This window comes from Colletes latitarsis, chromosome 6 (genome assembly GCF_051014445.1).
Source record: "Colletes latitarsis isolate SP2378_abdomen chromosome 6, iyColLati1, whole genome shotgun sequence".
Lineage (NCBI taxonomy): Eukaryota > Metazoa > Arthropoda > Insecta > Hymenoptera > Colletidae > Colletes > Colletes latitarsis.
In genome coordinates, this window is record NC_135139.1 from 9,182,692 (window position 1) to 9,201,430 (window position 18,739).

At 33.9% G+C, this 18,739-nt stretch overlaps 1 protein-coding gene across 1 annotated transcript in view; it reads left to right on the forward strand.

Annotated features, from left to right (window-relative positions):
- Nucleotides 1-11,384, forward strand: part of Unpg (homeobox protein unplugged) — a 32,993-nt gene extending 21,609 nt beyond the window's left edge. The window contains exon 3 of the mRNA XM_076766191.1: nt 10,411-11,384. Within this exon, the coding sequence (XP_076622306.1) occupies nt 10,411-11,171 (761 nt within the window). The 3' untranslated portion in view covers nt 11,172-11,384. The remainder of the gene's footprint in view (nt 1-10,410) is intronic.
- The last annotated feature ends 7,355 nt before the right edge of the window (nt 11,385-18,739 follow it).

The window sequence follows — 18,739 nt, forward strand, 5'->3', positions numbered from 1 at the left end:
AGAGTGAATCTACCATCTTTGTTCGTTACTCGAGAATAAAATTTTCCTGTTTTCATTCTTAAAGAAGAAGCCACCCCTCATACCACTTTATTTATCTTTATGTAAATTTTAATTTATAAAGGCTATAATTGTAAAATGTTTCAAATACAGATCTTAGAATAGAGTTGCAAATAAAATTCAAAATTTTTCAAGAATTTTGTCGATATGCAGGCATCTAGGAAAAGTATGACTTTTACTCGCAATAGTGTTCAACTTCTTTTATAATTTAATAGCTATATAAACATAAGTTAATAAATGATTAAATAATCAATTTATTTTTAAACATATTCTCCTATTAATTTGCAGGCCTTCGAAAGCAGTACAACTTTTATTTGAAAGATTGTTTAATATCATTTATAATATAACAGTTACGTAAGCAGAATTAAAACGGGTGGTTCCAATATAAGGTGTGTGAAATAAAAAAAAGTAAGTTTTAATATTTAAAACTTAAAACACTAAAATCTCGTACATACTTTTTTTTATTGAAATATTAATCATAAAGAGTAAAAATGATCGTTGTCGAATTATTCGATCGAATTAAAATTTTTGAACGTTTATGAAAGAGAAGAAAATTAAATATCCTCTTTTAGCATCCAATTTTTGTGAATGTGGCCTTTTTAAACTTTTTCTACTAAACCATAAGAATTCAACAAGAGTAATAGGAGTAGTTTTACTTTAACAATGAACTTTTAAGATCAGATTTCGTAATTATTATATAATCCAAACTTTTTTAATTCGTAACGTTTTTCCACCTACAAGGGACAACACGAAACGAAGCAATTTGTCTTCATAGGATTTTCGCTTTTCTCGCAGATTCTGCAGTTCTCGATTTTTTTCTTATTCATTACCCATCATGAACCCCAATGGCGGACGACACGACAAGGGAGGATCTCTTTGCGTCGCTCTTCGCAAGTAAAACCCAAATTCTAGCGAAAAAAAACGAATGTCCCCTTACGGCACGGTCAGAGTTGGACCCTTCGATTAATCGATATTTGTTAATAGCCCGACCTAGTGAGGGATTTGCTCGATCTGAGACAGTTTTTTAAACTGTGTCCAAATATGTTCTAAGCTCTCTTCTCAAAAACCAATGAAAACATCGACTTTATTTATTTCCTTCTTTAATTAAATGATCTATTGAAGCTAATTTCTCCATGTATTACAAATTCTTTTGAGGCAATTGAAGATGGTATTAACCTTTTGTTGTTTGGATTGCTCTTATCAAACTGAATAACATTTGCTTGAACCATTTTTTTTATTGTACATAGTTACTTAAGATGAAAAATTGAAATTGTTTCTACAAATATGTTTAAGGAGAAGCATTCTAAACTATTTTAATTCTGTTTACAAATGTGCAGTTCTAGCTGTGTATGTATTTGCCTTAATTTTGTAATTATGTACAATAAAAAAAAATAGTATCACTCTTTTTTTTCTAAAAATCGCCTCAAAAGTATCTGTTGAACATGTTGACCAATTATTAAAATTTTAATATTTCTATTTTTATAAATGAAATCTCAAATTTTATTCGCAATTTTTTATTAGTCCACCCCACTTGAGATCTTCTGTATCTATCCCAATTGATAATACAACTTCCTGAAACATTTTAAAAACTTCCCAAAAATATATAACCTTTCAAACTTCATCAATGTTTAATAAGAAAATTACATAATCTGCAGAACATTCTAGAAAAGTAACTACAAGGTGCAAATAAATTATGAATACAAACTTTGGGGATTAATGAAACTCCTTAAAAGTGCAGAGTAAAGTTTTCTTTTGTTCATGAACCATTTTTTAAAATAACGTTCTAGGATATTTGTTAAATTAATTCCTCTTTAGTTTTGTTATAAATCAGTGATTCGTTAAATTGCTCGAAAACTCTTCCACTAAATAAAAGTTTATGTTAGATAAAAATGATTGCTATCTGTTATCTAATAAAATTGATAAAGAATTTTGAATTACAACTACATCTTGGTAGCTTTATCAATATTTGGTACCTAACACTGCCATCAATGTTTCAAACTTTACAAAGAAAGCTTGTGATTCCATATCAGAGCACTGAAAGGGTAAAATCAATATTTTTAAATATAATATATTCAACAGAAATAAATATTTAATGATTCTTTGAACAAATTCAAAATCTGCGAGCTCCAAATTAAAAATCATTGCTCTGGACATTTATCTATAACGGTTCGACAGTATTAAAATTTATTAAGGAACTTGTATAATGTAGACAGCGACTTTTCATGAAATAAATTTAGATGTCTTAAAATGAAATATTCATTGGCGAAATATATTGACCTTTCCTTCGACTAAAATTTCGTTTAATTTTTATTAACAACCAAGCTCTAATATAACTCGTCAAATTAGTTCGACGGCGATAGATTACTAAATAAATAAATATTCTCCAGTAAATATGACCGTGTCTATGTAACCTACATAACTCCTTGTGTGTGAATTATTGATGTATAATATCTCTGGATTTAAAATATTGGCAGAACGTGAAATGCAGTTTCTTGAATAGAACACATAAATTGTGCAAGTGTGTAGACAAATCGTTTGGAACAGTATTTTTGCACAAGTTTACGAATTGTAAAAACTCATTTATAAGAATACTTTGTGAATATAATTTGAAAAAAAGAAATTTTTAGTAATTATTTCCACACACTTTTGCAGACTTGAAGAAAAGGTGTACCTTTTGTTTAAACTTTTTCTTCGTATCTCCTACTTCGGAATATTTTATTTTCCCCAATCATAATATTTTTGATTTTTTTATTGTATTCATCGTTTTGATTGCACTTGTTAGAAAATAATACAGGAAAGAATGGGAATGTATAACAAAATAAAATTGTAATCTAAAAACTTTAATCATTTTACAGTACACAACAACGTCATTTCATGTTTAAAATTCTTAATTCATGAACATTAATGGAAACCAAGATTTATAATAACAAAGATGTTAATTTATGTAATATTAAAAAATTATTTAGGTGTTGAAAATGATTTTTTTTTTACATGTATAAATTGAGAATTTTAAACACGAAATTGTGTTGTTGTTATCAAATGACTTTTCGACAAAATGAAATTTTTTCTAAAACAAGTAATTGATCTTATTTATTTATTTAGTGTAATGTTTAGTTGACTTATGTGTAGTTTATGAAATTATACTAAATTATAGTGAGAGTCTCTTAGACTTATCCAAAGTACAGTAAAATTCTTAATTTTTAAAATAACGAAGAAGTCACGTCCCCATCATAAACCTAGCCTTATTGAAAATTGCATTCAAATTTTTAACACACGCTTTACGTTAATTTTTCATGTTGTGTCGGTACAAGTTCAATAATTTGTATTTAAAAAAAGAATAGGTGAAAATGATAGCAGCTGGGCAGGTGCAAGGAACGAGACAATGTTGTACCACGATGTGTCAGCCACATATGCGGGCCCCCTTTAGAAGTTTTTGTTCACACTACGTGTATATAATTTATATAATAATAGGTAACGTTAAAATTTCTGCTTAGAAATGACCAACAAGTAACAATGTATGCCTATAAACTCGTAGATTCGGTCAAACGACTTACCACATATTTAAATTGTATTTATTGGCAAATTTAGAAAAGTCCAGAATCAATCAATCTTTGAAGGAATGTTAACACAATACTGGTCCATACAAAATAATGTTCACGTCTCCACAATACTCATTGTCAAAAGGTTTTCGAAACTTAAGTAAAACTGGAAAAAATATTTGGCGAAAACTAAACCAGTACAATTCTTTTCTATAGAGATATCTCAAAGAAAAAGTGTTTATCAAAGCGCTAAAATCAATTCCGTAATTGGAAAAACTGTAACTATTGAGTTAATAATTTAAAAAATCTGTCGATAGCTACTTCGAACGCTTAAACCACTTTTATTTTAGAAAAATAAAAATAGAATCATCTGTTTTCCTTTTCAAGCTATTAATTTATTTTTTATACAATATGTCTCACGAACTCTATCCATTCGAATATCTTGAAAAGTGTCGATGATATCGGAAAATGTTTGAGATAAAAATTAAATGGTTTTAAGGGGTGCATGATCTGCTGTAATGCAAAAAGGTGTAAACGTTGGTTTCGTCTGTTTCGGTGGACTACAGGTGGCTGTTACTCCTAATTTATGTAGCTTGTATTTAGCATGTTCTCTTGGCCAGATCCTCGAATATGATCGCGAAAAGAGATCTGTTCGCCGAGGGAATACATCTGTTTCCATTTTTCAAGACGTCCGTTGGAGAGGAATATGTCACGAAGACGCATAGGTCTGGATAGAGCGCGCCATTCCGACGGGTGCAGAAACCGGATCGAACTCCGATTTGGCGGATCGCCAATCTTTCGGCCGACAGTGGTCTCGAGAGATCGTTCGACGATGCAGATTTCCTAATAATCGCGGATACGATGTAACTTTGGAAACGAAGAAGGCTCTAACCATGCGAAAACTTGGGTTCATCAACCCCTGATTCCGTAAGAATATACGACTATACGTGAACTTTCCGAACTCTGGAGCTTGAAGAATTAATGTCTGTCGCTTGAACTTCTTCGAGTTCAAAAACGTGCGCTCGACAAAGTTTACATTGTATGCGCAAATTTCTACAAACGCTCGAAGTTTGGAATCCTATAGATGGTCGTAGTTCGTTCATGCTTTAGATACAAAAATTCCAAGTTTTTTTTTATTTCCGTTCAACTAGCTTGCAATGAACTCGCTCGAAGTTGCTCTATAAATGTCTCTTTCAGGGAGCGCAGTAGATTTTAAACGACGAACAAATATGCATGCTTGAATATGCAAAATACTGATGAATATATTTTACGATGATAATGTATTTCAGTAATGCAAGGAGATTTTTCGTTTGATGTTCTAACGAATCTCGAAACTATACATTTTTCAAACACATGTATTATTTCATTATTCTAAATCCGCAATTATTACTTCATGAATTGGGAAGATAATAGTTTTATTTCAAGAATGAAATAATCGCGAAATATATATGTACATATAACAATATAGGAACAGCTGTTTTACAATCTCAAACAAGAGTAAATATAATTGGATGTGTGTGTTTATTAAATTTCCAATATAAATAGCTTTTTCAGAAACCAAATGTAATTTGAGTCATTATAACTATATATATAAATTACTATAGAATAGTAGTTATAATAAATTACATTTGGTTTCTGAAAAAGCTATACAGATCTATTGGTAAACACTTACAATAGAGTACAAATTGAAAATTTAATAAACACAATTATATTTACTCTCGTTTGAGAAATTGTAAACCAGATAATTACAAATTGCTTATGGGCCACGCTACTGTTTCAAAATAATTGATTTGCAATGAAATTAAATTGAGTTTAAAAAATGTAAATAATGAGTATGTCACTTTAGAGTCATAATATACGTTACTAGTTCTAATAAAAACTGCAGTACTTTTTCATTTTTTAATCGCACAGTAATTCCTTTCTGTTCAACTCTGATACAAAAACAATGATTTAAAAATTCTTTTGTATATGGATTTAGGAAGTATAGTAGAAACAGGAGAAACTTTTAGTTATTGCTAAATTTTCAACAGTAAAGCAGTTAAACAAAAGTTTCAAGAGTTTGATATCGTCGCGTAAAAGTGTTTCCTGAGACCATACACTACTGCTCGAACGTTACTTATGCTCTGATCATTTATTTATCTTTCCTACAGTCCATGATACGGTATTAGAATGTTTCATCGATCATATCATTATCTCTAGTAGTAGATAATAGAATCTTATAAAATTCATGGTAAATTAAATTCTCTTGCTGCAGCACTTTACGTCAGTTTCCATATGATCACTGAGACAATATTGTTTAATAAAATAACACAGTATTTTTTTAATATCTCATGTAAAAATTTCATTTCAGTAGATCTTGCATATTTCGGTTGGTGAATACAATCTTTATATGTTTCTTGTAAATATAGAATAATTATATTCAAGTTTTAGTTAAAATCCTTATTATACCATATATTATATAGTTAAATCTTGATCACTCAAACCAAAACATGACACAGTCATTATTAAAGAAGACTATATGATTTTATTTAAAAACAATTTTATTCAATATTGATTCTAGTATCCTAATCTTTTTTAGCTGTTATTTCAGTGGTTTTTGTTAATGTTATAAAATATTTTAAACTTGTTTTTAGCATCTTTTTGTCTTCTTCTTCTGCATTGTTTTCATTACATTCGTTCCATTTATTGACTTGTTCCACAACTTTCTTTTCACTTATATAATTGAACCCATCGCCATTTAGCCATTCAATTGTAATATTTTTATCTGAACTTCTGTGGACTGGCGAAGAAATACAGCAGAAAAGAAAACATAATTCTTAACGAGATTTTATTTATTTCTTAGACTATATCGTTCGATTAATGAGGGTTTGGATAATCGAGGTTCTACAGTAGCACAAATAGTGATGAAATAATTATCAGATGATTTGCACAGAGTCAGAATATTAAAAGAAGACAGATATAACAGTAGTTACAAGATTCTATGTCGAAGGGGTTGGAATTAAGTATGATGTTGTGTCTAGGTTGACATAGAACCGCAAAGAGTTAAAAATTGAAGATCACATTCTGTCTGAGGAATTAAAACTGAAATCAGGAAGATTTAAATAACTATTCGTATGGAATAACAAGGTATTACAGTAACATAAAACACTGTTAGTCTATGTTATTTCTAAACTTTTTAGCAGCAAAATGGTTAAATCAAAAATTACTTAAATGTCACTCATTTCCTGACCATTTACATTTCTTATATTTCATTAAAATATTTAATCGCTCGTGTTATAATCTTTGGTATTGCTCGATCGTTACTAAGGTTGACCACATAGTTCTTTTAGAAAGCAGGGATGGTTTAGCGTTTAACATTTTCTAGTCTTTTGTAAAACGATCTGCATCACTTTAACCTAGTCTTTTATAATTGAACAACCATATGGTTCATCATACAATACTTTCCCCCATGTTCTTTGATCTGTTAACAATCCCCGAAGGAATTCTAAAAATATACAGGTCGAAACGCGGAGTTTCCTACTTGTTTTAGTCATCGAATAACTATGTTATTTCAAACACTGTTATTGGTAAATATACAACAGACTAAAAACAAGTTGTCTATATTTTTGTTTAAACGTTACAAAAATTTGAGTTCTTTGTATATCTCACGTGCCTAAACATACACAGTTTAATAATAGTAATCACCTACAGGCTTTCGACTGACAATCTAAATGGGTACTTAGTAGTGGAGAGGCTTAAAAGTATCTTTAATAATTCGTGAGCTTTGGATAAATGTTCGGATTGTTGATTACTCTATTCGACCACGTCCTTAATAGCGGAGAAAGCGAATAGAAATGTAATAATACTATTCAAGCGGATCGATCAACTCGATTTCTGCATAAAGTGTAAAGACTACGAGGGGACAACGCCCGAACGTTTGTCCGAGGGACTCTCGAGAACGTCGCGAGTTCGTCTCGCTCGCGGAAGCGTATGGCCCATTCAATCGAAACTCTCTGAATTAATAAAGAAGCGGGTGCATCAAACTCCTACGCAGCTGGTTCACCTTAGAGTTCTACGTACCGCTTAGTCAAAGACCCGGAAGAATCGTAAACACGAAAATGAATAAAAGAGGGAAGCTATAAACTCGGGAAGTCACGGGTGGGTAGCCGTCGATGTGGTAACATTTGCGTGGTTCCAAATTGCAGTTGCGATAACTGTGAATTAAACAGTGGATATATCAGCGGGCTGGGCAAAGTGTACGAGCAACATCTGCGATAATTCATCGTTCGATAGCAATCGCCGAACGAGAATCGGCACACCACCAAATCAGAATACACCACGAGTTTGATAATTCGTTTGTTCTTTAAATACAGGTTGTAAATATTTTGTGCCTTTTTTTCTTTCGATGACGATGAGAACAAATTTTATTAGAATCTTGTTTCGAACTTTTCAATTAAGAAAAAATTCAATATTTATCCAATAAATTTTTTAGTTATTCTTTATCCTTATTCCTTTGCATTACATTTCGTTTAGATTGTTTTAAAGAGGATTGAAATGGACAACTATAAACAAAATAGGATATAAACGATGTCTTTTCGTAAGAAAAATAATCGAAACATATTGGATACTTATTTTTTTAAATATATAAAATTATTTATAGAAAAATTGTGGCGAAAAACCAACGTCAATAGAGTTTTAATGTATTATAGTTGCAGACCAGATAGAGTCTTCAGAGATTACAAGGTGACAGATTCGACATGTGTCGCCGCGTCCGAGGATTATAATTGATCACAGATGCTAGTGCGTAACGGTTACACGTCCGACATTATTAGACTTGTTCGCGTCTGGTTCGTGTCTAACCGAATCGTTCGCTTTCCTTTCGATATCGTGATCTCTCGAACATGTTACTCAAACGATTCCAGAATACAATATTTGTCGAGTCTGGCTTGTCGTCGTCTTTCCTTTGACGCGTTTGACTACGTTGGTCAATATTTTCTTTGTTTTGTTTTATAAATAGCTCTGTCAATATCGCACACAAAGGGTTAAGTTGCACTTTTTCATCGATTTTCACGCTTTTCCCGCGACCGTTTCGTAAGCAAGTTTTTCCAGTTTACTATTATCGTTTCACGAATCGTTGCTAGTAGCGTCAATATTCTGTCGGGACGATGACTGAAATGAACAGAAAGCGGCTAAAGTTGTAATATAATGTTACTTTATTCAGCATCGTCTAAAGCAACCGCGCGGCATCCACCTGGCCAGCGAGAATGGAAGGGAAGGAAAGGCACACGTGGAAAATAATAGAGGCACAAAGCGAAACTTCGATCCAGAAGCATTATGCTCCAGGTCGAAACGGCTCGTATGTCCCGCATATTAAATCTTTTTCTTCTTTAACTATACCGATGTTAATCGGTTTCCATCGAGCCGCGGTGTAACCGTTCAGTGACTTAATGACGCGGCAGTTAACGTATTCATGAGTAACGGATGAGTCGAAAGTGTGCTTTATAAAAGGCAAGGAGCTATGGCCACTTGAAACGGAATGGCTAAGCGGGCAGCGTTTCAGTGCTAGATTTATGAAATTAAAAGTTCATAACGACTTTCAGAGCGCAGCACTGACTTCGATAGAACATATCGAACGTAGAAAATTTTCAAGCAGTTGCGACGCGCCTCTAATGTCCCGAATAGGGTAACTGCCCCAGTAATCGGACAGTTAAGGAGAAATGAAATGTGTTGAAAAAAACTATTTTTCATACTTGTTCAATAATTATATTAATTAGAAAGTTCCAAGATGGACCTAGTTATTTTTAGATGTAGTAATCTCAAGTAGAAGCATCTGTAATAATCATTTATTTCTACATTTTAACGCAAGAAATACATAAAATTAAAGAGCAAACAATATTACGTGTCGTATAGTTTTATAACATTAATTTATTTTAGTAATAAAAAAGATACCAAATATGTAACATGTACGATATATATTTGTTGTGAACAGATTTTTGAAAACTAAACAATTTGTGTTTAGTCTGTTGTGTAATTATCAATAACAGGGTTTAGAGAAATATAATCATTCGATTTTCTAATTTTTGTCTTCAAATAATTAAAATAGTAAAAAACTCCACGAAACTTAATAGGTCGATAGACTGTACTGGCCATTTTAGTATATTAATATTTTCTTAAAATATTGTTAAATATATTTATAAAATTGTTGTTTCGTTTAAATAGTTATAATCTTCGATTAATATGTTCAATGCCATATATACCACCGGTGGTTCACCGTTTTCGATTTTCATTAAACGATGAAGCGATAAACAATTAATTTTCAATACACAAACAGAAAAACATAAATTTTCAAGATTTATTGAACCTTAAGTGTATACCATTTTCGGTACACGTGACGTGAAAATGGCATTAACAATTAGTCTGCGGCGATAATTTTCGCATTTGTAAATTTCTATGAGTAAAAATTCATATTACAAAATTTAGAAACATACATATTAAATATTAAGAAAAGTTAAGTTCATCTCATTGTTAAAATATGCAATGAATAGATTGAAAATTTTATCCATTCGTTAGCGTAGATTTTATTTATCGTTTCGTTTCTCAAATAAAATTGATGATTGTAATCTAAAGGAGGACATGCAAGGATTGCCTTACCGATGAGTCCCACTAGAAGGCTCAGGACAAAATTCTCTCCTTCACTTTTCTTAACAACAAGCCGCTGCAAGACAAAAACAGACTTAGCAGGGACTGTGTTAACCAAAAATGATGCGCTTAGAAGTAACACGTCACTTAGATTCGGCTCAGTTAACTATACTGTGGAATCATTTTCTTGTTTCAGGATCGGAGAACGGTCGTGTCTCGGCAGAGAGCGAGGACGAGAGCGGAGGCCTGAGCGTCGCTGGCGATGGCCACGACGCAGCCGACGCGATGTCCAGCAACGCTTCCAGCAACGTGAGTCCTGGCGGTTCCTTGGAGAACGGGCAGAGCAGCTCGGCGACCGGGTCTAGCAACAACAAAGCCAGACGCAGACGGACAGCCTTCACGTCCGAACAGCTGCTGGAGCTGGAACGAGAATTCCACGCGAAGAAGTATCTCAGCCTCACCGAGAGGTCCCATATCGCGCACGCTCTGAAGCTGTCGGAGGTCCAGGTGAAGATTTGGTTCCAGAATCGTCGCGCGAAGTGGAAGAGAGTGAAGGCTGGCTTGAGTGGCGGCGGCGTTGGCTCCGGAGCGACCAGTATGGCGACCGCTGGAGTCTCCAACAGGCACAACGGATCGGCTGGTCCACACTCGGGCAACGGAACCAGAATCGTGGTCCCGATTCCGGTGCACGTCAGCCGGCTAGCGGTTAGGTCCCATCACCACCACTTGGAGAAGTGCGCCAGGTCACCGAGGGTCAGGCCTGCTGGCGACAGTCAAGCTTCCGGTGCGTCCTCCTCGGTCCTTGGCGATGCACTTGGACTGGTGAACTCGTCCATCAATCTAAGCGGGCAGGTGCAAGGTCCGTTGAGCAGCGGCGTTGGGATCGGGGTTGGCGTTGGCCTGAGAGCTTTCACGGTGCCGTCTCATCGGGGTGGGCTCAGCTCTTCTGGCAGGTAGTGAACGCTGCCGATCCGAACTGTGGACTTAACGCGAGTTGGAGAACATAGCGATCGTTTCAGAATGGTAATGGTGTTTATCGCTGTGGTCGACGAATGGCTTGCATGGTTTTCATTCTGGAGCAGGGATCGTAACGTCTAATTTAGGTTAACTTGTGATAACCGTGAACATTTCTAAATAGTATAAAATGCAACTTTGATCGCTCATAGCAGATTATGTGTGGCGTAGTATGTACTCTGCGTCCGCGAGAAATTGGCTAGTAACAATTTTTTTACAGGTGGGGGGATCTTGAAGATTTTAAGGTCAACTACATTTTTTTAAATGGCGTGCTATACTTTTCTATTCGTAATGAAATAGGGTATTTACACGATTCCAACGACCTATGAGTTCAAGGTTACTCGATAATAGATAGCTGGGTGAAATTTATCAGACTTCAATGTAAATAGTTACTCGTGACGAAAATAGTACTGAACATTAAAACTGAAAAATACTAACAGTTCTTTTGTTTTACAAAAATTCATTCACACGTTCTACGCATATTCAAACGGACGGTATTCGATGCATTCCCTTGTACATATAATTAATTAGTTTCGGTTGTTCTTATAATCGTAATATCGTCTGAATCCCGATATAAATTGTATACCGGCGAATAATCGTTTTACAACTTTTACGGCATTCAAGTATGATCGATCACTTTCAGAATTTAATTCGCTACTGTAACCTGCTATAAGATTATTCAGGTTACCACGTATCCTTACGCAAGAATAGTCAAGTTGTTTGGGTTAGAAACTTAATCAGTTTCGAGTTACAGTTACGATCCCTACTCTGTAGCGATTAGAATGGTGACTGTCGGAGCCTTTAAGTTTTAGAGCCTTCGTAGACTGTAAGAGATGCGATAGAGTTGCTAAACAGCACTTTGGACGCTGGTATACTAATTCTAATTATGATGCATCGACATTACCGCTCGGAGAAGAACATTGAGAGAACAACCTGAGTGAATTCGTAGCGGAGAGAAGATACTATCGTGTGTATAGTGAAAAATCATTTACGTTGGAACCGATGCGATGGTTAGAAGTTTCCTTAAATGACACTCGTGAGGACGAACTGCGAGGAAGAATCGAAAAAGACATTGTAAAACTTACGTGTGATACGAAATTAGCCCTGAAAGTCGTAAATGTTAATGGCAATAGTATCGATTCCAGTTACTTTGTTGTTCAAGTAGCAAGTTTACTTGATTTATTAATGAGTTTAACAGACTACAGCTATGTCGATTCAACTTACATTTTTTCAAAAAAGTTACTGATGTTCTCATACTTTGAAGTAATACAGTAATGTATCGGATAGTTGTAACTTAACAACTCGAACACGGTTTCGCTGGATTTCTTTGTAACAGAAATTCTACAAACTAAAAGTTTTGGCAACACTCGAGTAACAAACATCTTTCCGATCGTTTTCAATGTCGCTTGAAATTCTTACCTCGTCGTTTGCTCTTGCGTTTCATACCGAGTCGGCCTCGAAATCGCCCAATTTTCTACAGCACCCGAGATGAGTTGTAAATAAACCGCATCCGTAGAGAATCATGTAAATAGTGATGGCACAGCGTACCGCGTAGACCAGGGGTCTGCAACCTTCTTTTAAACAACGGCCAACGGCCATGTCGGAATTCATAGTTTATAAACGAAAATAGTAATAATAAAACGTAATGAACTATTAACGATGTTTATTTAATTTAAGCAACATCACGTCACGAAATCATAGTTCGTATCAATTTGTACAAGTTTGACGCTGTTTGTTGAGCAAAAATCCCTGAATAAGAGGTGACTAGTTAAACGAAGCTAGATACTGCATTTAAAGGATCATCATTTAGTTGGGTTCTTAATTTGCTCATTGTATATTTTATTATTGGGGAGAGTTGAATATTTATTTCCAAACATCGATGCTTTTTTTGCATGAAATACCAAGTTTATATAAATTCGAGAAAATATTTTCTGTGATACTATTAGCCGCAATCTTTGCACAAAAGTTTCGATCCGAAATTCCACATGAAAAGCTTCAAATTGCTTGTAATCTAAATTTACGTATCACGGACACTATTATTTTGTTGTCTGCTGGTTTTTTGTAGTTTAGGTAAATGAGTTTGATTTCTGAAATTTGTAGTCCCAGAATTGATTTCTTTTTTCAAGATGCAGGTTTTACGATGTTTAAAAACCTTTTAAGATCATGAAATTCCGAAGAATTTATATTTTTGCTTTCAACTTCACAGAAGTATAACGCGTCCTAGTTCCTGCCTCCAACAAATGTTGTTCAAACTGACATTGCTTCTTAAAATTTAAATATTTAGCACGCAATGTTTTCTGATTAATTATCCAGTGGGATTTTGTGACTTTCTGTTTAATTTATGAGGCTCTCCACATGACTTCGAAGCTGGTCAACGACATTTTTCTTTTCCCAAAAAAACATAAATACGATTCGTTTTCTAGTAGTTTGAAGCAATAGCATCCCCCGAAGATTTGACCTAAATAGAACCAGTACGCGACTGGCAGAGACGTCGTTACAAATACGCAATAGCAAAGCTTCTTCTATTTTTTATTAACGAAGAAGCAAGCTTTTCTTCTCACTTTCCTGGCAAATTGGGCATGACTTTACGTTTTGGGTTCGCGAATCTGACTTTTTCGGGAGACGTAGGTTGCCGACCCCGGGCACAGACTGTATTCGGCATACGAGTGTAGGTCGTACTTGTAGATAATTTACATTAAGCGATGCTCCATCGAGAGCACCACGTTACGACGACGTTCTATCGATTGACCGTGCAATTACCGTAGCTGCATCGTCGTCATTGCAGCGACGCCACAGCGTGACAAATCGCCAATCTAGCTGGACAAGAGTCACAGAATCTTTTAATTTTTATTGCAGGATATTGGAAAGTGTTTAGAACGAAAAGAAACGCATCTCCAAATTGATTTTATAAAGCCTAACGATCGTGATAACCGTCCAAAGTTGACCAGTGGATTTGTTTTATGAGGCAGCCGTAATGTATTCACTATAATGATTCAAAGTCCATTTGTAAGATATTCTTATGTTCTATGTCGCATATTTTTTCGTAGAGTATTTTAAGATATAATCAAAAAATATTTAATTATTTTATAACATTTTTTAAATGCCTTATATTTACAAGAAATATTTTTGAATCGTATTAGAGTACCTTAACTTTACGTAGAGCTACAAAATGCAATTGAAGATGTATTACAATACGGGATTGTATTGGATGATTCATTATCTGTAAAATGAAACCAATTTTAGCTGCCTCGATGTGTTGCAACTCAAAATATTTAACTTTCTTGTCAAACATGGAATGTACGAAATATACGACTCAAATATGAATAATAATAACATGTTCGTAAAAAAATTTATTTTGCTAATTAAACAACATATTTTAAACGAATTATTTTTTTGTTGAATTTTCTGTTCCATGTTTTTGAAGAAGTTTGGTTAGTCCCGCGTGTGAATATTTGATGACCAGGCTTGTAATATTCACCACATCGACGCAGTTCCAGAAATTGATGGGGATGATTCCGCGAATAATATCGAGGGAAGAAGTAGCAAACATTAACGAGAAACTACACACATTTGCATAATAATTATATACAATAAATATAGTCTTTTTGAATAAAATATTACATGTAACCATACAGAGTGTTCGGCCACCCCTGGGAAAAATTGTAATGGGAGATTCTAGAGGCCAAAATAGGACGAAAATCAAGAATACCAATTTGTTGATGGAGGCTTCGTTAAAAAGTTATTAACGTTTAAAGTTCCGCCCATACCGAATTTTTTTCTCGAAAATGGTTAGGATTTCGAAGGTATGTCTATTGACAAAAAATAATTATAATTGACCCCCGCAACCGAAAATAATTTTTTTTAAACGATTTCAAATTTTTTTTTTCGCCGAAAAATTTAGGCACCTACCCCCTGTCGATTTTTCTTAAAAATTCATTTTTGATTTTTAGTAATTTTGTTTGACGCCCTACAGAAAAGTTGTCTAATACTTTTTTGTAGGTACCCATGAGCTCTACTTCAGAAAAAAGTTTCATTGAAATATATTCACAATTGTAAGAGTTATGGCTGTTTGAAAATTGGACCATTTTTATGGGGTTTTTCCCATTTTACGGAGTCAAGGATCAACTTTTCGAATATTTTTGCGATTTGTACATATTCTCCACCAAAATACGCGTAGTTTGCTTTTTTAAACATTGAAATCGTCCAATCCGTTCAGAAGTTATGACGTTTTAAAGATTCGCATGAAAATTCGGGCAGACATTTCTGGCCGGAAATTATATTTTCGGTAAGGAATTTTTTTCTCGAAACTGAGTAGGATTTCGGGGGTATGTCTATTGACCAAAAATGCTTGCAATTGACCCCTGCAACTAAAAATAATTTTTCCAAGACGATTCGAAAGTCTTTTATTTCACCCAAAACTTTCAGCACTTACTCGAATTTTTTTCTCGAAAGTGGGTAGGATTTCGGAAGTATGTGTATTCACCAAAAATGATTGTAATTGACCCCCGCAACCGAAAATAATTTTTCCAGAACGATTTGAAATTTTTGAATGTAATTTGTTAGTAACTTTTTAACAAAGCCTCAATCAAAAAATTGATATCCTTGATTTCCATTTTATTTTGGCCTCTAGAATCTCTCATTAAAATTTTTCCCAGGGGTGGCCCAACACCCTGTATATACATATAAATTTTTGTTTCTTACTTTTATCTGTAATGCGATCAAACCTAACAGAGATAAGAGTAGACAATTTCTGGAATAATATACCTCCCTCGATAACGTTCGCGGCACGGACCTAAGCCAGCGAACATTAACAAGGGATCACTTACTTATTTAATTCCTTAGTGTGTACAGTTGTATTTTGTGTTTAGTTAGTTATAATTCGCTTAAAATATGTTGTTTAATTAGCAAAATAAATTTTTACGAACATGTTATTATTATTTATATTTGAGTCGTATATTTCGTACATTCCAGGTTTTACAAGAAAGTTAAATATTTTGAGTTTCAGTACCTCGAGGCAGCTAAAATTGGTCTCGTTTTATAGGTAATCATTCAATACAATCCCGTATCGTAAAACATCTTCAATTCCATTTTGTAGCTCTACGTAAAGTTAAGGTATTCTAACACGATTCGAAAAGAATTCCTGCAAGTATAAGACGTTAAAAAAATGTTATAAAATAATGAAATATTTATTTATTATATTTTAAAATACTTTACGAAAAAATATACGATATAAAACATAAGAATATCTTACAAGTTGACTTTTAAACGTTCATTATAGTGAATGCACTACGGCTGCCTCATAAAACAAACCCACAGAATGAGCAAAGGCTTTAAAAAATCAATTTGGAAATGCGTTTCTTATCGTTCAAAACATTTTCCAATATCCTGCAATAAAAATAAAAATTTCTGTGACTTTTGTCCTGCTAGATCCGTCACATTGTGCGACGGGGCGGAAAGCGAGCGGGGGCTGCACGTACCTTGTGTATATCGAGATGGCAATAAAACGTGCGAATATCATATATGGAAGATCGTTCGTTTCTAAATGCACACACCAGGCCACCGTTTCCCAGCTCCATTTTGCGACGCTACGACCATTACAGAAGGGAAGCCGCTACCGGATTAAAAGACGATATTCAAAGTCCTCGTCTTCATTATTCATCCGCCGTTTATGGCGAATTAAACGTGCACGGTGTACTTACGGAGGACAATTTCGATCAACCACGCCAGACTAATAAGGAGTTTCGCCTGATCGCAAGGTGTGTTTGAATTCCCATCAGCCCGGAAGTAAGTGATCCGTTTTTCAGAACATTACGTCTGTCGTTTAAGTTCTTGACAATATAATAAGATGCTACAAAATAACTACAATATTTCTGCCTCTATAATCAACGGCCTACAGAATATCTACTTGTTAGTCCCTTTTCATAAATTACCTAGGTATTGGATTGATGGAAGCAGTGAGGGTAACGTTGAAAAATTGATGTTCCTCGTTTTCGTCGGGGAGGAACAATTTTTACATAAAATTGATATCTTATGAAACCGGAAAGCAAATAAATCAATTATCGTGCGATGGAAAAGCTTCAATAAACTCGACCATTTTTTCCCCGACGGAGAAAATCACGTGTTGATTCCTTTTTAAGCCAAATATTAATGTTAATTTCTTGATTAGTTGTATAATGAATTAATCGACATCATTCGTTACAAAAAAAAAAAAAATATAAAATATGTAAATTCTCATGTGCATCATAAAATCTACGTATCCAGTTCATTTTCAAATTTTCATTGTTCGAGTCACCCTTTAACTCTTTATTCTTATACGGGCATCTAGTACATAGGTTTGTAAAAATAACAGGTTCATTATTTAATTCGTGTGCTAATTAATTCATTAGTGAATTTAATAACCAAGAAACAGTTTGTCAAATAATTTCGGTTCCAAAAAACGAAATTATAAATTCACGAAATATGGGGTTAACTGACCCCAAGTCTGAATTATTTAATCCCTGTCGTTTCAGCATATTTCTAATTTGGAAACACGTAACCACGGCATAAAATTAAAGCGGTTAAAAGAAGAGATTATTTAAAACGGCAAGTATCGATTCGATGAACTCCATGAGTTACTAACGAACTTTATCGTCTAAGGGTTGAAGTTCGAATGTCATGGCGAGTTCATCTTTCACGATGACTACGTTTTATTTTTGTCTTCGTCGAACGACGTTCTATTTCCAAAGTGATTATTCAGAAAATCCTTCGAACAGTCTATGGAAGCTGCAATAAAATCGAAAAAACCTAGTTGTCTTTACGTAACATTTAACATTAAAGAACAAATAATTCAGTGTTACGTTTAATTGATAATAGCAACCAAAGCACTCTCGTTACGGTTAATTATTTAATTCTTTTTATTTCGATTATGCTTCTCTCGTTCATTTTTTCAGACAATCATTCTTCCGCAGTTTAACTCAACTGTAAAATTTCAGTTTTAAAATTATTCGCCTGTTCTGACATTGTTCCGTATCAAAAATTTTTTGTTTCCAAAAATTGAACCATGACTTAGAGAAAGTCTTTAACGCTTTATTCCATTCGTTAACACTTATATAAATAATATTTTTGATATTAACAGATTTCAGTGCTTTTATAAAGGTATAATTACAACATAAAAGAAGGTATCAGTAAATCATGTTTATAATTTCTTTCCATTATTTCAGAACACATTGATTTAAGTTACAGAATTACCGTAATCTTTGGTGGTAATCCAGCATTAAAATTGCAATTCAGAAATAAATATTAAATATTAAATACACGTAATAGTTGGAAAGGAGAATATACAATAAGCGTATGGTGAGACCCAGTTAATGTTCTACTGCATTTTATTCGAATAGATTACACAAGTTTCAAGATAGAATGGCGAAACGAGAAGCTAACTTATCCGAAAGTGCATCTGCTGGCACTTCCCAAGAAATTCTATCGAAAAGTTTCCGCGGAAGATTCTCGTGAGCGTCGATTCATGGCATTGAATC